Source organism: Mytilus trossulus, chromosome 3 (genome assembly GCF_036588685.1).
Source record: "Mytilus trossulus isolate FHL-02 chromosome 3, PNRI_Mtr1.1.1.hap1, whole genome shotgun sequence".
NCBI lineage: Eukaryota > Metazoa > Mollusca > Bivalvia > Mytilida > Mytilidae > Mytilus > Mytilus trossulus.
The window spans coordinates 45,892,933-45,915,178 of record NC_086375.1 but is presented as its reverse complement, the minus strand read 5'-3'; the positions used below and the strand labels follow the sequence as shown (position 1 = coordinate 45,915,178).

At 30.5% G+C, this 22,246-nt stretch overlaps 2 protein-coding genes across 10 annotated transcripts in view; one reads left to right on the top strand and one right to left on the bottom strand.

Annotated features, from left to right (window-relative positions):
* Positions 1–644: 644 nt before the first annotated feature.
* Positions 645–11,725, top strand: LOC134711623 (eukaryotic initiation factor 4A-I-like). 2 transcript variants are annotated; one of them, XM_063572340.1, is made up of 10 exons: positions 645–958; positions 2,135–2,216; positions 2,674–2,806; positions 3,502–3,641; positions 4,091–4,256; positions 4,888–4,997; positions 8,107–8,250; positions 8,796–8,933; positions 9,996–10,165; positions 10,956–11,725. In XM_063572340.1, exons 1-10 carry the CDS (start codon positions 696–698, stop codon positions 11,098–11,100), a joined length of 1,491 nt encoding a protein of 496 aa, XP_063428410.1. In that variant the 5' UTR covers positions 645–695; the 3' UTR covers positions 11,101–11,725. The 2 variants fall into 2 exon arrangements, with proteins under 2 accessions (XP_063428410.1, XP_063428411.1); XM_063572341.1 differs by lacking the exon at positions 645–958 and adding an exon at positions 1,331–1,589.
* Positions 11,726–14,807: 3,082 nt separating this feature from the next.
* The window catches only part of LOC134711622 (diacylglycerol kinase delta-like), a 66,545-nt gene continuing 59,106 nt past the window's right edge, over positions 14,808–22,246 (bottom strand). For all 8 annotated transcript variants that reach the window (XM_063572332.1, XM_063572335.1, XM_063572333.1 and 5 more), the window contains one exon: positions 14,808–22,184. In XM_063572332.1, the coding sequence (XP_063428402.1) occupies positions 22,089–22,184 (96 nt within the window). In that variant the 3' untranslated portion in view covers positions 14,808–22,088. The remainder of the gene's footprint in view (positions 22,185–22,246) is intronic.

Below are 22,246 nucleotides of genomic sequence, written 5' to 3'. Positions count from 1 at the left end.
AGGTTGAATATTTAGCGGGCGATCACTGAGCATGACTGGAGCGAAACCCCTCGATCATAGGCAGTCAGTGCCCTTACCCCATTTATGAACATTTTTGTGTCCGCCAAAGTTTCCGAAAATTGCATGCCGAGTCATATTTATATCGTGGTCATGTATCAAAGACAATCAAAGACATAATTTATAAAATTAAAAATTAAAAGCATAACATTTTTGTCAGGTTATTGTTTTTGGAATTTATACTCTAGTGTACTACCTAAATTTTTCTAGCAAATTAAGATTTGACTAGTTCGTCAGTGTGTTCATCGAAGTCTGACTATGTCGAGCTGAAAAGAGTCAGTGGCGAGCCGATCATAAACCTTTAATATTCATAACAAAACCATTCCTTTTTTAGTTTATAATGGTCGAACTTTTTAACATTATCAAGCTTATGATACGCCAGTATTAAATTTAAAGACTTTAAAAAGAAATAACATCATTTACGAAAATAGTTCGTTTATGCAAAGCAGTATTTCGAAATACCACAATGACATATTCATGTATATATATACCAAGGCCACTGATCGATTTGGTATTGCGAAATACCCATAGCAACAGTCCTCTAGTATATAAGTATTTTCCCGTTCAAATACCCAGCATTAAACTAAAACTAATGAATAAAACAAAATCTTATTTATATACATTTTCTACAACTTCAAATGAGTATATCAAAAGTTGAGTTCAAGAAAACAGATCACTTCGATTTTACAGCGTCGGAGGGGAGTCCACCCGAGGGAGGGGGTTATAAGAGGGACCCGTCTTACATTGACAGTGGACCCCAAAGAAGAAATAGGAAGATCAGAAATTCTCCACCAAGGGATAATGTCGATAGAGAAGGTGATGGAAGAGGTTCACCAAATTACAACTCTACTGGTGAATATAGCGGAAAAAGGAGTCCAGTTAATACCTCGGAACAAAACGAGTAAGTGAATATGATTTTGAAAACTACAAATTAGAGAATCTGATTTTTTAACTCTCGATAGAAGTGATTTAGATATTTCTAAGGATTTTTATTTTGAGGAGAATTGGAAACAGAAACTTCTTTTTTTAATTTGTGACGCAAATCGCGGAGTTCAAAAGACTAAATTTACGTGACTATAACATAAATTATCTAAACAGTTTTAAACTTGTTAAATATATTATATAATGCAAAATGTGTGTTATCAATATATTAAACTGCACTGAATGAGTTAAATTTTTTGGAAAAAAATATAATTTAGAAAAAAAAATGGTGGGAAAATTCTAGCCCCGCCTACTTTTTATACGTCATGAAATAAACTTAAAAGGCAATCCTCATTAAAATAATGTATCATTGCGCGCTCCTACAAAATAGTTCCTGGGAGATAAAACATATTCCATTTGATTTTAATCAGAATAAAGAAAACAACTCGTTATTTATATATCACGATTGTTCGAATCAAGAAATCAACACTGATATTTGTAAATCTTGTAATAAAGTTCTAATTACATCAAAAGTGATTCACCCTACGTTCTTTCCTTTATTCGCGGTACTTTAGCGAGAACATGTCATTTAACCCAGAGGATGGAGAAGGGTGAGAGAAAAATCGTTATTTAAGGGAAAATTAAGAACAAAAATTAATTCTAGAGTGTCACTAGGTTATGTTGTATTATTATGGAAAGTATGAATGGGCAGAATTCTGTCGATTCTTGTAAAAACATATTTTTGTGTTGTCGTTCAAGGAAGCCGGTGTCATGGCGGACATTCAGTGTGCACGTGTGATGGTTAGCTATCAGACATATGGGCTAATTCAAGAGATCGTTTAACACAACTATGTTGCGCGGTTCAGAAATCGCTTATGTTCAATGAATGGTACTTATTATATATCGCATGTCGTAATTTTATAAGATGTGTCCATGGTATACTCTATAACAACTACGCATCTCGGCCATCTGTCAAGTTGACCCGTAATAAAATAGCTGTAAGAAACCATCAATAAGTAATCGCAAATAGGTCTCTTAGCAGAACTGTGTGGACTTAAAAAATGACCGTTTTGAGTCTTGAACATTTATTATATATTGTGTTGTATCCTAAATTAAACGTCCACTATAATATATACATGTTTTCCTTTTCTTACAGTAGTAGGCCTGCAAGGGGCAATTTCAGTAGTGAAGGATCCAAGAATGATGAATACAGTGCAGAAGCTGGTGGAATCATCCAGGTATGAAATGACCGGTTTATCTCTTATGATAGATTTGTTTGGGGGAAACAGGGGGTTAACAATCTCTGTAGACTTGCTACAGAAGAATTGTTATTATAAAAAGATGTGGTATGATTGCCAATGAGATGACTCTCTACAAGAGACCTAAATGACACAGAAATTAACAACTATAGGTCACTAGCGCCTGCAACAATGAGCAAAGCCCATACTGAATAGTCTGCTATTAAAGGCTATAAAAAAGCTTTGCAGTATGAACAAGAATTATGACACAGCATGTGTCTTTCTACAGACTGGCACCTTGTGAACTAGCAAATTAGCGTGCATTTAATTGTAGACCTGATATGCATGTAGTTTTTGTTTCCAATTGACGTTAAGACACCAATCAATAGGGTGGAATTTCGATACTTCTGGAGCAAACTCCATCATAATTATAACTTAATTAATATTTATATTACAGAGTAACTGGGATGAGGTTGTCGACAACTTTGATGACATGAAATTGAGAGAAGAACTCCTAAGAGGAATCTATGCTTATGGTTTTGAAAAACCATCAGCCATTCAGCAACGTGCTATTATCCCATGTATAAAAGGTAAAAATTGCAACTACAATTTGATTTAAACCCAAGACAGTAATTTTCTGTTCTCTTTTCCTATTCATTATCAGGGTTGTCGGGCCTGTACTAAAAATACATTGAAGGCACTTTGAAATTATCAACTAAAGATAGGTGAACAATGTAAGTTATATCACAATTTATCTCTGTAGGTTGTTACATCATTTTGAAAGGGTCTTCCTTGGAAACCATATATAAATGAATGGGGCTGATTTAACAAATGATTATCACATGTCCAAGGCACATCATTATTTTCTGTTGTGAGTTTAAAGGTCTTCCCTGGAAACCATGGGCTGATTTAACAAATGATTACCACATGTCCAAGGCACATCGTTATTTTCTGTTGTGAGTTTGTAATTTACCTTATCATATGATCTAAGTTTTGTTGTTACAATGCAAAGGGAGAGGTGAAGATAATATAGGTTACTTGTTGTAACTTTTTCTTTGTAATTGAATAAATAATGAACACTGGACTAAGCTTTTAGAATCTTGATGCATCTTGGGACTCGTCTGTTTACAAAATATCATTGTTCAGACCTAATGTTAATTAATGAAAGCACAATATTTGCTTTCGAATTAAGAGTTTGTTCATGCCCAGTATTTATTGTATTCCTATTTTGTTGTTTTTCTATTGCTTAACAGTTTATCTTGAATTAATTTTATGATTTTTGTAGGACGTGATGTTATTGCCCAGGCCCAGTCTGGTACTGGTAAGACAGCAACATTCTCCATAGCTATTTTACAGCAAATAGATATTGCAGTAAAAGAATGCCAGGCATTAGTCTTAGCCCCAACAAGAGAGTTGGCTATGCAAGTAAGTTGCTTTTATAAAATGGTTTTACAGAATCTAGTGAAACTCCTTTGTAGAATCAATTTTTGTAAGTTTATATTAATAATAATCATAATCTTGAATAGCACCTGTTAAAAGTTATGTACAACACAACAATAACCTTGCCCAAAATATATTTACTCTTGAATTAATGTTGGACAAATTTGTTAATATCTAGCAACTATCCCACTTCAATGACATTTGACAAATTGAGTCCTGTAGTCTCACAACTTTGGTTTAATTTTGTGAAAGCCTTGTTCCTGTGTTTGAACAGATATGAATTTCATGGTGAAAAAACTAAATCCTAAATATGTAAGTACTTAGATAATCTTTCATGAAAAAATTTGATACACTTTAACCATTTTTGTATGTTTTCATTGAAGGGATTTGTGTAGTTTGTAGGAAATTCTCTAATAATCCTTTATTTGTTTCAGATTCAAAAAGTTGTAATAGCATTAGGAGATTACATGGGAGCACAGTGCCATGCCTGTATTGGTGGCACTAATGTCAGAGAAGACATGCACAAATTAAGTACCGGCGTTCACATTGTGGTAGGAACCCCAGGACGTGTCTACGATATGATCAACAGAAGAGCTCTTAGTAAGTTCAAGGTTAAATTTGATTTTTCATTAAATACTTATTGTGAGATGTTATCTTTAGTCTACAAAAAAATAAGTTCAGGACCACTTTAATTTGATGCAGTATACTATTATTACATTTCTACCAAAGATGAAAACAAAACTTAACAAGCATCTAATTTTTGCAAGGGGTTATTTAATGAACATAAAAAACCCACACAATTTTATATTAATTTTATAAGTAACACTTGGAATATCTGCTTCTTTGTTGAAAATTGGAAACTCGGAAATTATTTCCGGGTTTTTAACGAATAATGCGACTGGATGAGTACTAAGTATCTCAATAATAACTTGCATTTTGATATCAGTCTTGTATATTTGTATACATCTTTTTCTGTAATCACACTAATAATGCATGATATACAAGTAAAAATTTCATTAGAAGCCTGCAAACAAATTTTGTCCAATTTAGACTTATTTACAATATTGTCAGACTCCTGGAAAAATATAAATTTATGAAGATTTTCATATCTGAAAGAAATTCTAGATGAGATCTGTGGCATCCTTATCTTGGTTAAAAAATCTTTTTGATAATTGTTTTAAATTGAGATGTACATTTATGATTAAGTAATAAATATGTTTTCTTCTTGCAGATCCAAGATCCATCAAGTTATTTGTGTTAGATGAAGCTGATGAAATGTTGTCCAGAGGTTTTAAAGATCAGATCTACGACGTCTTCAGATTCATGCCAGAAGATACTCAAGTAAAAATCATTTCCTTAATATTATTGAAGTGCTGTGGATTTATTATTATTAGTTAAATACAAATTTTCAGGAATTTCGTGAGTACATGTAAACCCCAAAATTTAATGTTCAATGATATTTTTCTTTCTATAAAACCTTGTAATTAAATATCCATGAACATGTAAGTTATCCTTCATGCACGAAAATTAGTGACCCAAGAAAACATTAATCTATAGTAACTTACAGTGTCTTCCCTAGAAAATTCTTGATGCATGGTGGGTCTCAGAAGAATTTGTAACGCGGAGCGCGGCGATGTTTTGTAGAATTATTTTTATTACACTAGTGAAACTGGGACTACTATAACACATCGTAGTCTCAGAGTGAAATGAGATGTGCATTAAAACTTCACATAGATCTGCAATACAGTCAGGAACAATACTTAATATTTTCTCCCAAGGCCAGCCTGGATCCGAAAGTTTTTTCAAGGGCCCTTTAGATTTTTTAGGCTCCACCAGGTTTGTTTTAACTACAGGTACATGTAAAGCAAAATTATATCCGGGTGAAATTTGATCCGGAGGAAAAAATGTCACAGTAGTTGTTATTTTTTTATCCGGAGGAAAATATTTCCCTGGGATATTTTTTCCTTTGCCGTGAAATTCTATCTGGGTAGTTCACTTATTGAATAGTTATTAGAAAAAACCACGTATCCTTTACAAATACTATGAAATAATAATAGTGTATTTGAATTAAACCTATTTTGTAAAAAAAAAAATGTATTATAATGGGAATTATTTCACAATTATCATTGAAAAAAAATCCTGAAAAAAATCTAGTAAATATCATTTGTTTAAAAAGAAAATTATCATTAAACATAAGAAAGAAAACCAGAAATAATTTCAAAGATAAATTTGTAATTGTGAAATAATATCATGATTAAATAAGGTAAGTGAAATACATGTAAAAGTGAGTTGTTTTCAGATCTCAGTACAAATATAAATTAAAACGTAAAGGTAGAAATATAGTTGCATGATCTTGCATTACTACTGTTAACAGTAATGGAAGAATTTGATTATGATAATATTTTTAATATTTAAATAGTCTGGAGACAAAGATGTTGTTGTTGATTATATGGAAATCAGATAAATTATAGCATAACAATATATTGGAACAAAAGCAATTTTAACAGCTGGATAGTATACTTACCTGTGAAATGTTATCTGTCTTATTAAAAAATCATGTTGTAAGTCATCTTGTTATATAAATGAATATATAAAAAAAAATGATTCAAGGAAAAATTTCACCATGAAAAAAATTCAGGAATATATTATATTACATTGTAATATCTTTAAGATATAAATTGCTCATAATTACCTCCCTTTGATAAATTATGCAAATTTGTTTTACCTTTGTGAAACATTTTATAATTAATGTCAGGTATATATTGATTGCGGGTAAGTTACATACTAGTTAGTGGGACTATATTTCACAAGGTTCTGTGAAATATGATACGGCAAAGATATACCGGTACATACTATCCGCATAACACAGATAGATTTTCACTCCTCTGGAAAAATTCTACCTATGAAATACCATGCCTGGAAAAAAATTACCGTGACAAATTATCCTCAGGAGAAAATATCACAGAGGAAGAAATAAACCGTTACATACATACATATACATGTATCTTGTTTCTGATTATGATGGAAGTAATAAAGTAATTAAATATACATGAGTTTTTCAGAGTTAAAATCCATTTAACCATGACGTATTTTCAGACTGGTGAACTTAATATATTTGTATTATTATTGAAATAATAAAAAAAAAAAAAACCAGCCCCCCTCTCCATACCCCAAGATGTAAATTATTTTAATAAAAAAAAGTATTATTAGTTTCACCCCAATATTATTTTTTCATGAATAAATATTAGCAGTTAATCTAAATGATTTCCAAAATGAAATTCCTACTGTCTATAAATAACAATGAAATTTTACTGTTTCCTGTAAATAAGGGGTTTCCCGAATTTTCCCGCCAAAAAGCACATGGCTTTTAACAAATGTAAACAAAGCATTCAATTTGTGATCATGGATTACAGCTTTAATTAATTTAATTTGGAGATAGATATTCAACTTAAGGTACAGTCAAGCAATGTTTTTACTTTCTTCTGGATGAAAACTAGTTTGAAAGATCAGTTTGAAAAATAAAATAATTTTTGACATCAAAACAAAAACGATCTTTATTCAGTGACCCATATTTTTTTGAACTCTGCTATGGAGGTCAAAGTTACATCATGTTTCAACCCAATGATGTTTATTCTTTGTTCCAACTAATCAACTGTGTTTGATATAAATATTTCGATGTCAAACATATGATTTCAAAACGTAAAATTAATACTGCAAAAGGTTTACTTTTTATTTTTCACGGAAGGATATTTGGAAGCTGTATCATGATATAATATTTTGAACTACCGATTTCTATTATGCAATCAAAGTCTTGAATGTTGTTCTATCTAATCAATGTGGTTGTAAAATCAGAGCGTTGCATCTAATTATAATCAATTATCAGTCCAGTGAGTTTGAAACACCTGTAGTCTTGTCAATTGTCACTTCATATTATAAGATAATAAAAATTTCACACATAGCGGGATGCATAGCGGGTATGATAAAAGCATGGCGGCCGAAATTTTATGCGTAGCGGTACCGCAATGCATGAATAGCCTAGGGAAAACACTGACTTAATTTTACAAATAAACATCCTAAATGACTTGAAGTATTTTTGCTGGTATGACCTGAAAAACAATCTAATCAAATTGAATTCAGAAAAATCAGCAGTCATCATGAGTAAAATTGCCAATGGCAAATTGCCACAATTATGATGATACTCACCTGTTACCTAGGAATCAGAAAACTTTTTTAATAAATGTATGTTTTATGAATAGTCTGATAGACTACCTTGACAAAATGCATAAGATTTGAACAATGTTGAATGTCCAGTGCAAAATAGTATCATGAATTTACATGAAGAGTTTTATGCTTAGGCCAAAAAAATATATATGTGTTTTTCCTGTTTCCCGACCGACCCTGGATGTTTTTAAATGAGCAGTACATTAAAAGTTTGGGTTTCTAATTTTAGGTTATCCTGTTGTCTGCCACAATGCCCGTTGATGTGTTAGATGTAACACAAAAGTTCATGAGGGATCCTATAAGGATTTTAGTTAAGAAAGAAGAATTAACCCTGGAGGGTATCAGACAGTTTTACATTCAAGTAGAAAGAGAGGCAAGTTTCACTAACTTATATTGCTTAAGAGAAGCACAACAGATAATATTTGATTATTGGTTACTTGATGTCAAGTGACTTGCATATATTCTGAATGATATGATATTTGATCATCAAAATCTAAAGCCAATAGAAAAAACTTTAACCTTGAGTTGACGCTTATAATTGGTCACTGAAATGTGTTTGCAAAGCTGGAATTACATCTTTTACAGAAAAATTAAAAAACAAAGGTCGATCAGGTATTATTTTGTATAATTGAATTTGTATGGCGTTGATAAAATCTAATACTTTTAAATTGAAGGAATATTTATGGTCGATGAATTTTGTAGAAAAAAATTATTATTGAAGCAATTCTATTACTTTGGAAAAAAGAAAATATTATTCCTGATCAATCAATATCTTACCACTTGGAAGCTGTTATCACATGTTAAATGAGAGCAGACACCGTGCTGGTCTTATTAATTGTCCATTATGTTTTAAATTTGTGATTTCTTATTGTATAGAATACTATTGACCATGCTCATTATGTTACTATTTTTTTGTAGGAATGGAAATTAGATACCCTCTGTGATTTATACGAGACCCTGACCATTACACAGGCTGTAATTTTCTGTAATACCAGAAGGAAGGTGGATTGGCTAACAGACAAAATGTTGTCTAGAGATTTCACTGTCTCTGCTATGGTAAAATGATATAACTATTTATTCAAGTTATCTCTAACAAAATAAATTACAAATTAAACATATTTTCATGTTTAATGCACTTAGTTCTTAATCATAAAACTTATTTAGTAAGATTATTGTACTCTTGAATCCGAATTCAACCAATCGAAATCTGCATTTGGTGTTTCAAGTACACATTTTGTACTTCAGAATACTGAGTTAAGTTTTGTGACCCAGATCCAAGCTGTTATACTTAAGATGATAGCATTGAATCAACTTTAATGAATTCGGTCTACCATTGAATAGACTTTAATAATTCAGGTGTTGCATTGAATAGACTTTAATGATTCAGGTGTTGCATTGAATAGACTTTAATGATTCAGGTGTTGCAATGAATAGACTTTAATGATTCAGGTGTTGCATTGAATAGACTTTAATGATTCAGGTGTTCCATTGAATAGACTTTTATGTATAAGGTTATTTTGATGTGTGCAATTTAATTTGGTGACTGTGTAATACTTAGAACTCACAAAAAATATTCTGGTCATTGTACACAAATCATGAACTGAATGTCAAAAATACTGCACCAGATCTCGTACTGAATCCATTTCATTCTTAAAATTCATTTGTTTTTATTACCTTTAAGTGATAATATGATATACCCCAAATAACAGTAGTTTAATATTCTGCATCGGTCAAGGGTTGTATTTGTGGAGCTTTTAAATTTACAGATGTAGAAGAGGACAACATTTTTTTCTGAAGAAAACCTTGTCAAGTTGAAACAAAAGTAGCAAAGTGTTTACATTTAATCACCGAAAACATGGAAGATGAGTTATAAAAAACTGAGTGGGCTTCTTTATGGAGATGTTGCAATGAAATGTAATGTAATATAAAATTTCAACAATTGTTTTTCAAAACATAATTTGAAATATATATTTAGAAAATAAAATAATTGGAAGATGGAGCGAATACTGATTAAAAGTACATTCAAATTGATTAATTTTGAATCACTCTAGCAGATGTTGAATTATTTTGAAAAGGAATAATTGAAGGTATCAACACTAATGCTTAATTTATTTTCAGCATGGTGACATGGACCAGAAAGAAAGAGATGTTATTATGAGGGAATTCCGTACTGGATCCAGTAGAGTCTTGATTACCACTGATCTCTTAGCTCGTGGTATTGATGTACAGCAGGTTTCACTCGTCATTAACTATGATCTCCCAGCTAACAGGGAAAATTACATTCATAGGTAAGTTTTGAAACAGTAGAAGGACAATTGTGATCTGTTGCAGTCAATTTTCAATATTGGTGTATTTAAATTCCCATGCTGTAAGGCAAAGATTAAGTGCTCACCTTGATCATCAGTCTTTCGGTCTGATCCAAAAGCACTTTCACATATAGGGACACTCATGTCCTCAGATTATGAGATACTTTTTTTTATGCCTAACCAACGATTGTAGCGGGGGCATTATGTTTTTTGGTCTGTGTGTCAGCTCGTCTGTCTGTCCCTCTTCAGGTTAAAGCTTTTGGTCAAGGTAGGTTTTGATGAAGTTGCAGTCCAATCAACTTAAAGCATAGTACAGATGTGCCCTATGATATCCTCTTTCTAATGTTAATCCCAAATTGAAAGTTTTGACCCGAATTTCTGTGTCCATTGAACATGGAAAATGATAGTGCGAGTGGGGCATCCGTGTACTATAGACACATTCTTGTTTAATTTATTTGATATATGAATTGGGCATCTGTGTACTATAGACACATTCTTGTTAAATTTATTTGATATAGTATTGTAAGCAGTTTTAATTGATTACAGTTTTGAATCATTTGCCAAGAATTAACATCTGTCAGAACATTCACAACTGTTCACAAGGCTGATCTGAGGCAACTTAATATTAAATTCTGTTGAGATTTGCTAGATTTGTTAAAGTAGTCTTGAATCTTGGTCTTATAATCAGTGATCCACAAAAATATATGATACAGTGAAAACAACAATTACACTTTTAGTAAATATATTAATTTATTCATCAATTGTTTTTCAGAATTGGCAGAGGTGGACGATTCGGTCGTAAAGGAGTAGCAATTAACTTTGTTACCCAGGAGGATATTCGTACTCTGAAAGACATTGAACAATTTTACAATACCCAGATTGAAGAAATGCCCATGGATGTAGCAGATCTAATTTAATTAATCAAATTTTGAATCGAAATTGTTGCCCGTACTTATAAAAAAATAAAGAAATATTGTGTAGTGGCGAACATTTTCATGCGTTGTTCATATTTTGCTGGCTACAATTTTCTCATATATTGAGAATTTGTTGCATTAAAAGTTTTACCTTGGATAATTACCAAAATGAAATAAACGTTCTAGAAGTAATTTGAATTGCTAGGGACATAATTGCCCAAGACATTTTTGTGTATAGATTGTATTTTGACTATCCTATATTGTAAAAAGTGCTGTGTATAAACTGTGCTATTTGTCTTTTTTTGCCTTTTATAAAATTGTTATTTATTTTTTTCTGAATAGCAGTATTTTGACTCTTAAGAGAAATTGTTAGTAACATAATTAGAGTTAAATTTTGTTTTTCACAGTTTTAAAGGTGTCATGGCTACCTCATTGCACCAACCTTGTACAGAAATAATACCTTCAGCTTGTACTTTATGTTCATATCATCGGTACATGTTGTATAAGGATCAAGATTGTATTGATCAGGGATGGGTTAAAGTGAATAAGTTATTAAAGAAAAAATGGGTTCATGGCTATGTGACAGTGAAAAGAAGCAATAGATGTAATAAAAAAAGATACAATTTTACTTATGTGTTCTGTATTGTGCCATGGAAAGGGTAACATTTTTACAAATCCTATAAAGAATTAGTATTTCAATTTCTTTGAGGCAAAGCTAGTCTTTATATATTAAACAGTACATGAATTTCAACTTATTAAACTTCATTTTTGTGGAGCCTACGACTTGTGTTGCAGAAAGCTAGATAGTGATCCAGCGGCGGCATTAGCTAACTTCTTAAAAGCTTTATATTTTAGAAGGTGGAAGACCTTGATGCTTCAAACTTTGTCTATAGATGCCTCATGTTAAGAAGTTTCTGTCAGTAACATGTCTAATGTCCTTGATCTCATTTTTATGGTTCAGTGACTACTTGAAAAAAAAATGATTGTTTGTAATGATAAATTTTCTTGTTATAAGTATTAGGATAACTATATTTGGTGTGTTTTACTTTGCAAGGTCCTCATGTCTGTCATACAGTTTTCACTCTACCTCATTTCATGGACCAGTGAACAAGGTTAAGTTTTGGTGGTCAAGTCCATATCTCAAATACTATTGAGCAATAGGTCTAGTTTATTCGGTTGCCAAACTGGCAGGTGTCATCTGACCGTGACCTCATTTTCATGGTTCGGTGGTCAAATTTAAGTTATTGAGTCTTGGTCTTTTTTTCTAACACCATGTGAAATAGGTCAACCATATTTGTTGTATGGAAGAATTGTTAGCTGCACCTAGCATAGTTCAGTTGACCTTGACCTCACTTTCATGGCTGATTGGTCAATGACTAGTTCATTCTCTTGATTAAGATTGTGACGGTTTTAAAAAGGCTTTATATTTAGGACTATCAACATAATATCAATGATTTAATCATTAGTAAAGAAGGGGAGACATTTCAGCATGTGCACTCTAGTTGAATATGGGTAAACAACAATTAGAGCTAACCACAGACAAAAGTAAATCCTACATAGCAGGTCAACAATTGGAAAAGAAAATTTTAAAAATCAACCATGTACCAATTACTGACTAGAAAAAATAACTTGTAGTTAGCTTGTAGACAAATGTATTGCTAATATTTTGATCTCATATTTGAAAGACTATGAAATTTTAAGGCTTTCAAAATCCTTAAAGTAGTGATCTAGTGATGATTGAAATATCTTTTTAAAAAAATTAACCACAAAAAAAGTAAGTTGCTCTTAAACTTCTGGAGTATACCATGATATTTAACTCAACTTTTTTTGAAGAAATTGCTCAATATTTAATTTTACCTGTGCTTTTAAAGAGTTTGTGCATACTGTTTTTCTCTGTCTGTCCCATGCATATTTCCGTTGCATTTTTCTGAGGAACTACAATACTAAGATTTCTGAAATTTGGGTTTCAGGGTTTATACAAGTCAGCAATACTATGTGATTGGTTATCAGATTTACTCAACAACAACCTGTTTATGGAACACTTGTATCATTACACATGATACCCAAGAAGGAAAATTTTGTCGCATTTTTCTTGGGAACTACTGCAAGGATTTCTGAAATTTGGTTTCAGGGTTTATATAAGTCTGTTGTACTCTGTGATAGGTTTTCACAGTCATTGCCCAACAACTGCCTGTTAACAGAAATATTTCAGCAGGGGTATCTTCATTAAGCAGTAGCTCACAGTTTCACTTGTTATATCTCTAAACCTGTCTCAAAAATAAGAAGGTGCATGCATATATCTTGATAAAGTTGTTGCCTCCTATATAGAGATAACAATTCTATGGCAAAAACTATTGATATAGTAAGCCCTCTTGAATTTGAGGTCAGTCCAATGTCTTGGTCATTTACTTTTAAAAAGACTTTATACAGATAAATGGTTTCAGGATGCTTTTTCCCATTCGACACATCAGGTAGTATCCATTCTTGAAATATGAATTCATAAAGACTTTAGTTCATGGCATATCTACTAAAACTATTTTTGTAATGCAATTTTACTTATCCAAGTAAACGAAAAATTATGCAATCTTTTACTTAGTATGTGTAGATGTTGGGTATATTGCTTACTAAATTTAATTGACTTTATTTGAAACTCTCGACAAGGATGAAATAAGAACAAGCTTTCAACAGTATTGAAACAATGACAAACAACTATGGCAAGAGTGAAAGTTTCTGAAAGCGGGTTTGCTTCCTTATACACCCAAGTAATGAGACTGTATTTCATTAGTACCTTTTGGCTTGTCTTTTTGCTTATATTTGCTCATGGTTGAAGGCCCAACAGTGGTTCTGAAGACATCTGAACTGAACCTTATTTAGGTTAATGAAGGGTATATCAGAGCAACTTACTCATAACACCAAAGTACATGATTGTAAGTTGCTTAAAAATTCAAGGGAAAAGATGGAACTTGGGAGTAAAATTGAACCTTGTTAAGAAGCATGAAGTCAAGAGTAGGTTAGAATTTACTCTTGTTGGAAGCTGTCATAGACTAGATGCATCATTTCACTAATTCATTTGATATCTATTTGTTTATAGAATATGAACTATGAGGTAAAACAATTATTTAAAATCTTCATCTTATTGTACAGTCAGTCCCTCCATGATGCATATGTTCACCATACCATATGACTATTTTGTAGTCTCTGATAAATTGTCTCAATTAGATGTACACTAGTACTTACCAAGGTAATATAAATATTAACGTTTTTTAATATTTGATCTATCTGACAACAAAATGGAAGTTGAGTTCAATAATGAAGATTTTGACTTTTACCATTCAGGAGTTATGGTTGTTGAAAGATTGAAAAATGGTGTTTCCTGTCATCCCTGCATTTACTCATGAACTGTTCAACAAAAGCTTTTAAAATTTTAATATGTTGTTACTGATTAAAAAATGGAGGTCAAATTTGAAATTGACAATTCTCACTTTCACTGTTCAGGAGTTATGATTCTTGTGATATTGAAAAATGCCAGGACACAAATAAATGTTAATAAATCCAGTTTGCTGTCGCTCTGACAGCCTCTTGTTAACTTTAAATATGGACGCTTACTTATGGGTTTGCTCATTGTTGAAAGCCCTCCAGTCATATTGTTATAGGGGAATTGAACCTATGAAATGAAACAATCTATGATTTTGTTAAATTTAAAACACAAAATCTTGTAAATTTTTATTGTTTTTATGACATTTTGAAAGGAACAATATTTATGGGTCTACAGATTTTCAATTAAAAAAATCACAGTTTGACACTAGATGAATGCATAAACTTTAACTGTGAAAAAAACAACAAAATATTGTAGAAAACATTTCAAAAGCATAAAATACATTAAAATATTAACACTAAGGTTTAACAATTATCATACAAAGGTAGAAAATCTGTGTCTTTTCTTACATACAATATCTGTAACAAATATAAACTTGCACATTATCTTCTGTATGATCTACAGTATGTATTTATTAAAATGCTGTTAATACTACCCAGAAAGTCTCCCGTAATTCACATGATTCTAAAAGGATTTTTCAACCTTTTATGGGTAAAATTAGTAAATACGTTGAAAAATGATGAAACCAAATACTCTAAAGTTTATCTTCGGTAAAAAGTAGGACATCATGCACAAATTTGGAAGATAATCATCCTGTTTGGTTTTATAAGGAGAGTTTAATCAGAGGCTTGATAACTACATTACTGGTAGTCAGAGGCTCTGACACCCACTCTAGTTGACCAGCAGGTTGTTATAATAATTTTAGATGGACCTCTACAAACTATTAAACTAGGTTTGGTTCAACCTGGCAGTATAATGAAACTAACCTTAACCTTCGTTAAAGTTATAACTATGAAATTTATGAAAAATAATGTTTGTCTAACTTAAGTAGTAAGAATTTTACATGAATATTCCTTATCACATACTATAGATCATACATATACATACTATCTTGAGAAATATTTTGTCTTTATTGGGTAGAACTAAATAAACAAAATTTGCCATTGATTACCAAAACTGCACGAAAAAAACTTTAGTGGGCTTGAAAATAAGTAAAAGTCACTGTAGATTTAAATAGATTGGCTTTTTTTGCACAAAAATCAAAAATCAAATAAATGTTAGAAAGAACTATCTTATATAGAAAGATTTTCAACATTACTACATGGATCTTGACCCAAATCTTTAAAACTTGCTAGAGATAGGATCAAAAAGGATAAAAAGGTTTTATGCATGTTCATCATGAATGGTATATATTACACAATAAACTATGCTAATGTTAACAAATTTTTCGTGTAAACATTTAGGTCCATTGGAATTGTATCCAGAAAATTAAAAAAAAGTTTTGATATTGACAGAAAATATTTGTCGTGTGAAATTGATTTATTAAGTTGAATTTATATCAAATGTACGTTATGTCCACTTGAAGAATTAAGGTTTCACTGATAAAATTATTATAATACACCACCTTTGTAAGAAAATTGACTATTGAATATGATTTATGCTCTATTTAGTTTCGTAGTTTGATTTTGCAGTTTAAATAAACATACCAGTTTAAAAAGTTTTATTGACGCCTGGTGTCATGAGAAGACTTTTTTAATAAGCACACATATTTAAAAATAGATGTAGATATACATTTACACATACAAGGGGACTTAAAAGACATTTCAAATAGTTATCTATCCATAAAAGACAAAATAATTTCTTCAAGATACATGGACATCATCTGTAATCCTATATAAAATTCAACAAGGGCAATAAATTTGTTCTCAATGAAAATAACTGTATGGAAAGACTTAGGTAAAAAGAACATATGTACAAATAGTAAGGGACAGTTTTCTTTTCTAATCTTTCAGTGGTCAAACATAATTGGTGATTTCAAACAATGAACTTTGGTTCCAACATTGTAAATTCAGAATTTATTGCAAGGACTTTATCAACGCAAATACTATGACTAGGTGAGTATCGAAATAATAAAAACTTGCAATCAGATTGTTGAACCACAGACCTGAATGCATTTTTTTATTTCAAAATCACAAATTTAGCAATTATTAACCAACATTCTTGTCTATTAGATAAAATCGCAATAATAAATATCAAGCATTAATTTCTGAATTGACTTTTTTCGTAGCCGGTTGAAAAAATCTTTTAAGGCTATACTACCTGTCATTTGAATCGTACAAATGTTCAAACCTAAATAATGAAAAGTTCCTTACATTTTGGGTAAAATGCTATAAAATCTTTAATGAAAATCCATAAATAGACAATCTAAAAATAACTAAAAAAAATATGCATAATTTATGCCCAACTGTATGTCAGCCCAAGATGAACTGGTAGAAAATTATTACAGGTTCCTGCATGCAGTTGCATAGATATACTTTATCTTTGGAATAATGACCACTGTAAGATTAATTCAAACAAGACTTGATACATTACAAAAATACACATCAAAAAGCTTTACACAATATCAGACAACAGTACATGTTTTACAGACTTAAAAAACATAGACAAAATGTAGTTACTATACATGAATGAGGTATATTTTATTTCAAATTTTGAACCAGCAAGAATATATTTTTAATACACCAATTTCTAGTTCATGGATTTCTCAACTCGTCTTAGTTTTGCACTAGTTGAACTGAATGTGAACAGTAAGGACCCTTTAAAATATTGCATGAAAAACATTATTTTTTTTCAATGGGAGACAAACTAGAAATTGGTGTATATCTTCAGCACAGTTTGATGCTAATCAATAACAAATATTCACATAATTAGCATGATTTTTCTTGGTTTAATGCATGAAAGCTGGCCTGCAGCTTGAGGGCATTTACAGCCCATTGGTAAAATGATCTGACATGATCAGTAAAACGGAATGCTGATAACTTGAATAAAGCCACACTTAATCAATTACGGAGTCTTGTTCATTTTTTTTTTTAAAGTTTGTTATGAACTTATTGTAACTTGTTTGAGCATTTTTGCCTAATTAATTCAATGACGAAAAAAAATATTCTGTGTTAAATGTCTTCCTAGAAATCAAAGCACTTTTATTTTTGCTTTTCACTTTTAGTTTATTTGTAACCTGCATATTCTAGGCTCAATAAATATATTTGTGTAAACTTTTCCAAAACAATCCCTCCAATAACAGGAGTACCTGATATAATCTTTGAAATACATTTTTTAAATTATATAACTTTATTTGAATTTTAAAATTTATAAGCTGTCACCAGATTTTGATATTTGAGAGGATTATATCACTTAAAGCTCGATAAAATTATCAAAGAAGACAATCTGTCCTCAAAAAACTTTAGGACACAAGTAAAAAGTATCAAAATTTACCAGGTAAACTAAATCTTCGGAAACTAATTATTGAATAAGACTTTGCTATAAAGTTAAAAACTTTTGTCTGATCCAGTATTTCTTTAGAACAGTATTATATATGTTTACACTAACAAATTATCTATAAACAATAGCAAAACTTGAAGAAATTTTAAGTCTTCTATATTTCACAATTTTCCAGAAAGTTTTACCTATCTGATATGTTAGTTGCCATCAAAAATTGAAATATTAAATTTAGTGCAGATCTAGAAATAATATACTTTAAATATTCAAATACAAAACAGTATATGTATATATATATTTTACTACAAATAAGACCATTATTTTACTGACCTTTGAACCATTGCCCTATATCCTTTACATAACTACTGGCCATCTGCAGGTCAAGATCAGGTGATCAAAAATAACTACTTATAGTTGAGCATATATGCTGTCTTATATTATTACCATATGGTAAAAATGAAATAATTTAAATGCCCCAAAAAGCGCAAGCCAGGGCCGACAGTGCAAGGGCTGTATAACCAGTCAAGGTCATTAAAAAAACTTCCATTTGTTGCTGTCTTATGTTCATTACCATATTACCATTACTTCAAAGCATTAAAATCCCTATGTTCCATTAAAACTGATTCCTGGATTATTTCTCATTTATGACAAATTATTTTTTCTACAGCTTACAAAAATAATGGATACAGTTTTCAAAGATTTTTTACATTGATATAGAGACACAAACTACAATCTGAGCTTTTTTTTTACTTTAGGGACTTTTGTGTCTAATTTTAACAATGACAGCTTTATGTGACGAAACCATTTACCTTTTTACTTCTTCTGAAAACAATAAGAGTTTGGAAATTAAATGTGCAAGACTTTTAAGATTCTTAATGCTTGATTCCTTAATAATATAATCAGAAATGCTTAAGTCCATGATTTGGTATTAGAAAATTTTAAAATAATTCAAATAAAAAATTAGAAATCCTCATAATCAATCAGATCTATAGTTATCAAATCATATTTCATTATTGATACTCATTTCTTGAAACTATAATTTTAGTCAGAAACATAATAGACTCACTATAGTTCTGAAAGTTATCAATCTGAAAAGCCATATTTACGGAAGATCATAGTTACATTTTCAAGATTTTGAAACCTTTTAAATGGCAAGTCGAGATCCTTGAAAAATAAAAGTGCAAGACAAGTTAGGGTTATGAGATTTTTTCCCCCATATCTAGAGTAACTACTCATATTTATCTTGTTTTATTTGAAAAAAAAAATAAAAAAATCATAAACAGTATTCAGTATTAAAGTGACATCCAAAATGTGAGGGGTCAAAATTATGCCATTAGTAAAATCCTTTTAAAGCAAATAAAATGAAATAAATCCATGAATACAATTATAATGATATGAAAAGGACCATTCATACTTCTCCAAAACCAATCTTTTATTTCATAGAATGGTTTACAAATTTGTGGAGTTCCTGAGAAACTGATATCACAAGAGCAAAAGCCTGGCAATCAAGTAAAAACGAACCCTTTGGTTGCTTTCATAATTTAAGACAAAACAAAATATATAATAACCAAATCATTGTACTTAAATAAAAAAGAGATATCAATAAAATAATTAACCCAAACAAACAAACAAAAACAAAGCAAATGAAAAGAAAAAACACATGTTGTGTACCATTTTTATAAAAATAAAAATAAATAAATAACTCTACTATACAAACAAAAGATATTTACAGATATCAAATAATAATCTTTGGTCTGACAATGATCAGACATATATACTATGCTACAAAAATAAAATGAGATCAATAATAAAGTACCATTATCAAGGATTAAAGATCAAATGACATGGACAATGACATAGAAGGGAAAATCCGTTTTTATTCACATTCTATTTATAGATATAAGAAGAAGAGGTATGAGTGCCAATGAGACAACTCTCCATCCATTATATCTTTATATGATAGTTCCTTTAAATTTGTAAATGTCTATGTTGGTATTTTTTTTCTTTATTAAAATTACAATACTGGTTGGTGATTCTGTTTGTCTGTTCATATAATTGCATGTTTACAAAATGCCCAGACTTATTTGACAAACGAAATCAGCCAACCTGATTGTATTATATATTAAGATGTCCATCAAGTTCATAGATGAGACAAAACTCATATTCCATTTTGATCACGGCAAATGACTGTGTTTGGACATTTTTATAAACTAATAGAAAAGATCAGCTCAACGATCATCCTTTTAATGGTTAGCAAATTTCAAATTGCACTTATCCTATTGCTTTATCAGCAATGATTGTGATAATTAATTTTCAAGGGGCACAAATCGAAAGGTACATTCTGAATATGAGCAAAAACATAACTAAAAACACAATTTTGCCATAAAAAGTTAACTGACTAGGCTAAATGCAAACTAAAAGATACTATACTCAAGCTATAAGCAACAATATATTTACTGTAATCTTTAAGAAGTATTATTAAAAGAAGCTATCCTTTTGGCAATAGTTATAATATTAAAGACTGCCACTGGGCACATCAACCCTTATTACTAAAGTACATTCACTTCAATTTGGTTTCATTTAGGACAACTCATCAAAAGTTGAAAATATGAAATTTTACCATAATGTTGTTTGAAAACATATAAACAAAGCATCTTTTAATTTCGAATAATTAATTCTTATAATTTCAAATTCAAAGAAGACAAACACTCAGTATTTGTTAACTGAACCTTATAAGATCCATTCTAAGTTGAATACAAATAATTTTCATTCATAAAAAATAGTACAAAAAATAAACAATGCTTTGGTCCCAACAATATTTAACATTTAATAGCTACTATTTAAAAATGACAATTATCTGAAAAAGTAGAAAAATGTCTTTGCATTTCATATACAATTTACACATAAAACATGGACAAAATTATTAAAGTCACACACGCACAAACACATCTTATTAAAGCATTAACACTAAATGCTGACATCAATACAATGCTGAGTTTTGCCTCTTGAGAGGAGTTTTTTTTAATAGTGTCAAGTTTTATCACTTACTTTTTTTATACATTGAGAAAACAAGTACTAATACTTAATTTCTATACAGTAACTGAAGTTGTTACTATCCATTCTTACTCACTATATATGATGGACTCTTGTTCTTATGACTAGGGGACTTAAAGAACTTTTTTGTCAGACATGTGATTGAAATACTGTTGACAATTGTTGACATCAATATTAAGTGAACCAACGCCTGGTAAATCTTCTGTCAGACCATTCCATAAAGTGGATAATATTAATTTCAGTTTTTTTAGTAACTTAAATTGTAACACAATTATGATTTTTTAAGTCAGAAAAAAACAAATTGAGCTTTACTGACAAAATATTGAAAGATAAAGCCTTAAGAAATTTTTTTCTGAACAAATCAAACAGAAATATGAGTGGTCTTTAGCATTGCTTTAAGTTTAGTATTTCAAATCTTTTTAGTACTTTCAAATGGTAACAACCACATTTTCAGAAACAATGTGTATTCATCTTGAAAGATTCTTTATAAAAACCATGTTACTTGTAAAACTTAATCAGATGGTGAATAAAAACTATATCTCTTATCAAATAACATTTAACTTTCAGAATCTTCTTCGTGCAAAAATGTTAATTTTCTTAATTTTCAAAAATTGAAATCTCCAAAATCTGGCCAAATATTATCATTCACTAGGTACACTTATTGAAATAAGTACTTTGGTGTTTAGTAAGCTAATACAGCAATGGAAAGATATAAAACATTTGAATTCCGTAAATTTCTGGCCAAATATTATCCTGCACTAGCTAGTATTTTTTCAATAACTTCTTTGGTGCTTATTAAACTCATACAATGATGAAAAGATGTAAAATATTTGAATTCCCTAAATTTCTGGCCAATTATTATCATTCACTAGGTAGAATTGTTTAAATAAGTACTTTGGTCTTTAGTAAGCTAATACAGCATTTAAAGATTAAAGTGACATATAAATATGTAGTACACTGATGCAACAAGACATAGACAGTGCCACATATGATATCACATCTGAACATTGCTCATTTAGGACATTAACATTAGACTTGACACCATTAACTACTATGTACTATTTTGTCATGACAATTTCTCAAAAGCTGCCATACGATTATTTAACTCCTTTATCCCCTGTTGTATTCTTTTCAAATGGCCTACTTTGTGAACTCCTAGATCCTGGAATAGAAATTTAAACGCCTGTCAGTTATTGCTGAATTTAGTTCCAAGGAATATCTATA

Bases quoted from the DNA above. Each gene is read 5' to 3' on its own strand.
- LOC134711623 (XM_063572340.1), top strand. From the start codon at position 696: ATGAGTATATCAAAAGTTGAGTTCAAGAAAACAGATCACTTCGATTTT. The intron at 4,257-4,887 runs GTAAGTTCAAGG...TTCTTCTTGCAG, and splicing joins GATCAACAGAAGAGCTCTTA to ATCCAAGATCCATCAAGTTA. The intron at 8,934-9,995 runs GTAAAATGATAT...ATTTATTTTCAG, and splicing joins ATTTCACTGTCTCTGCTATG to CATGGTGACATGGACCAGAA.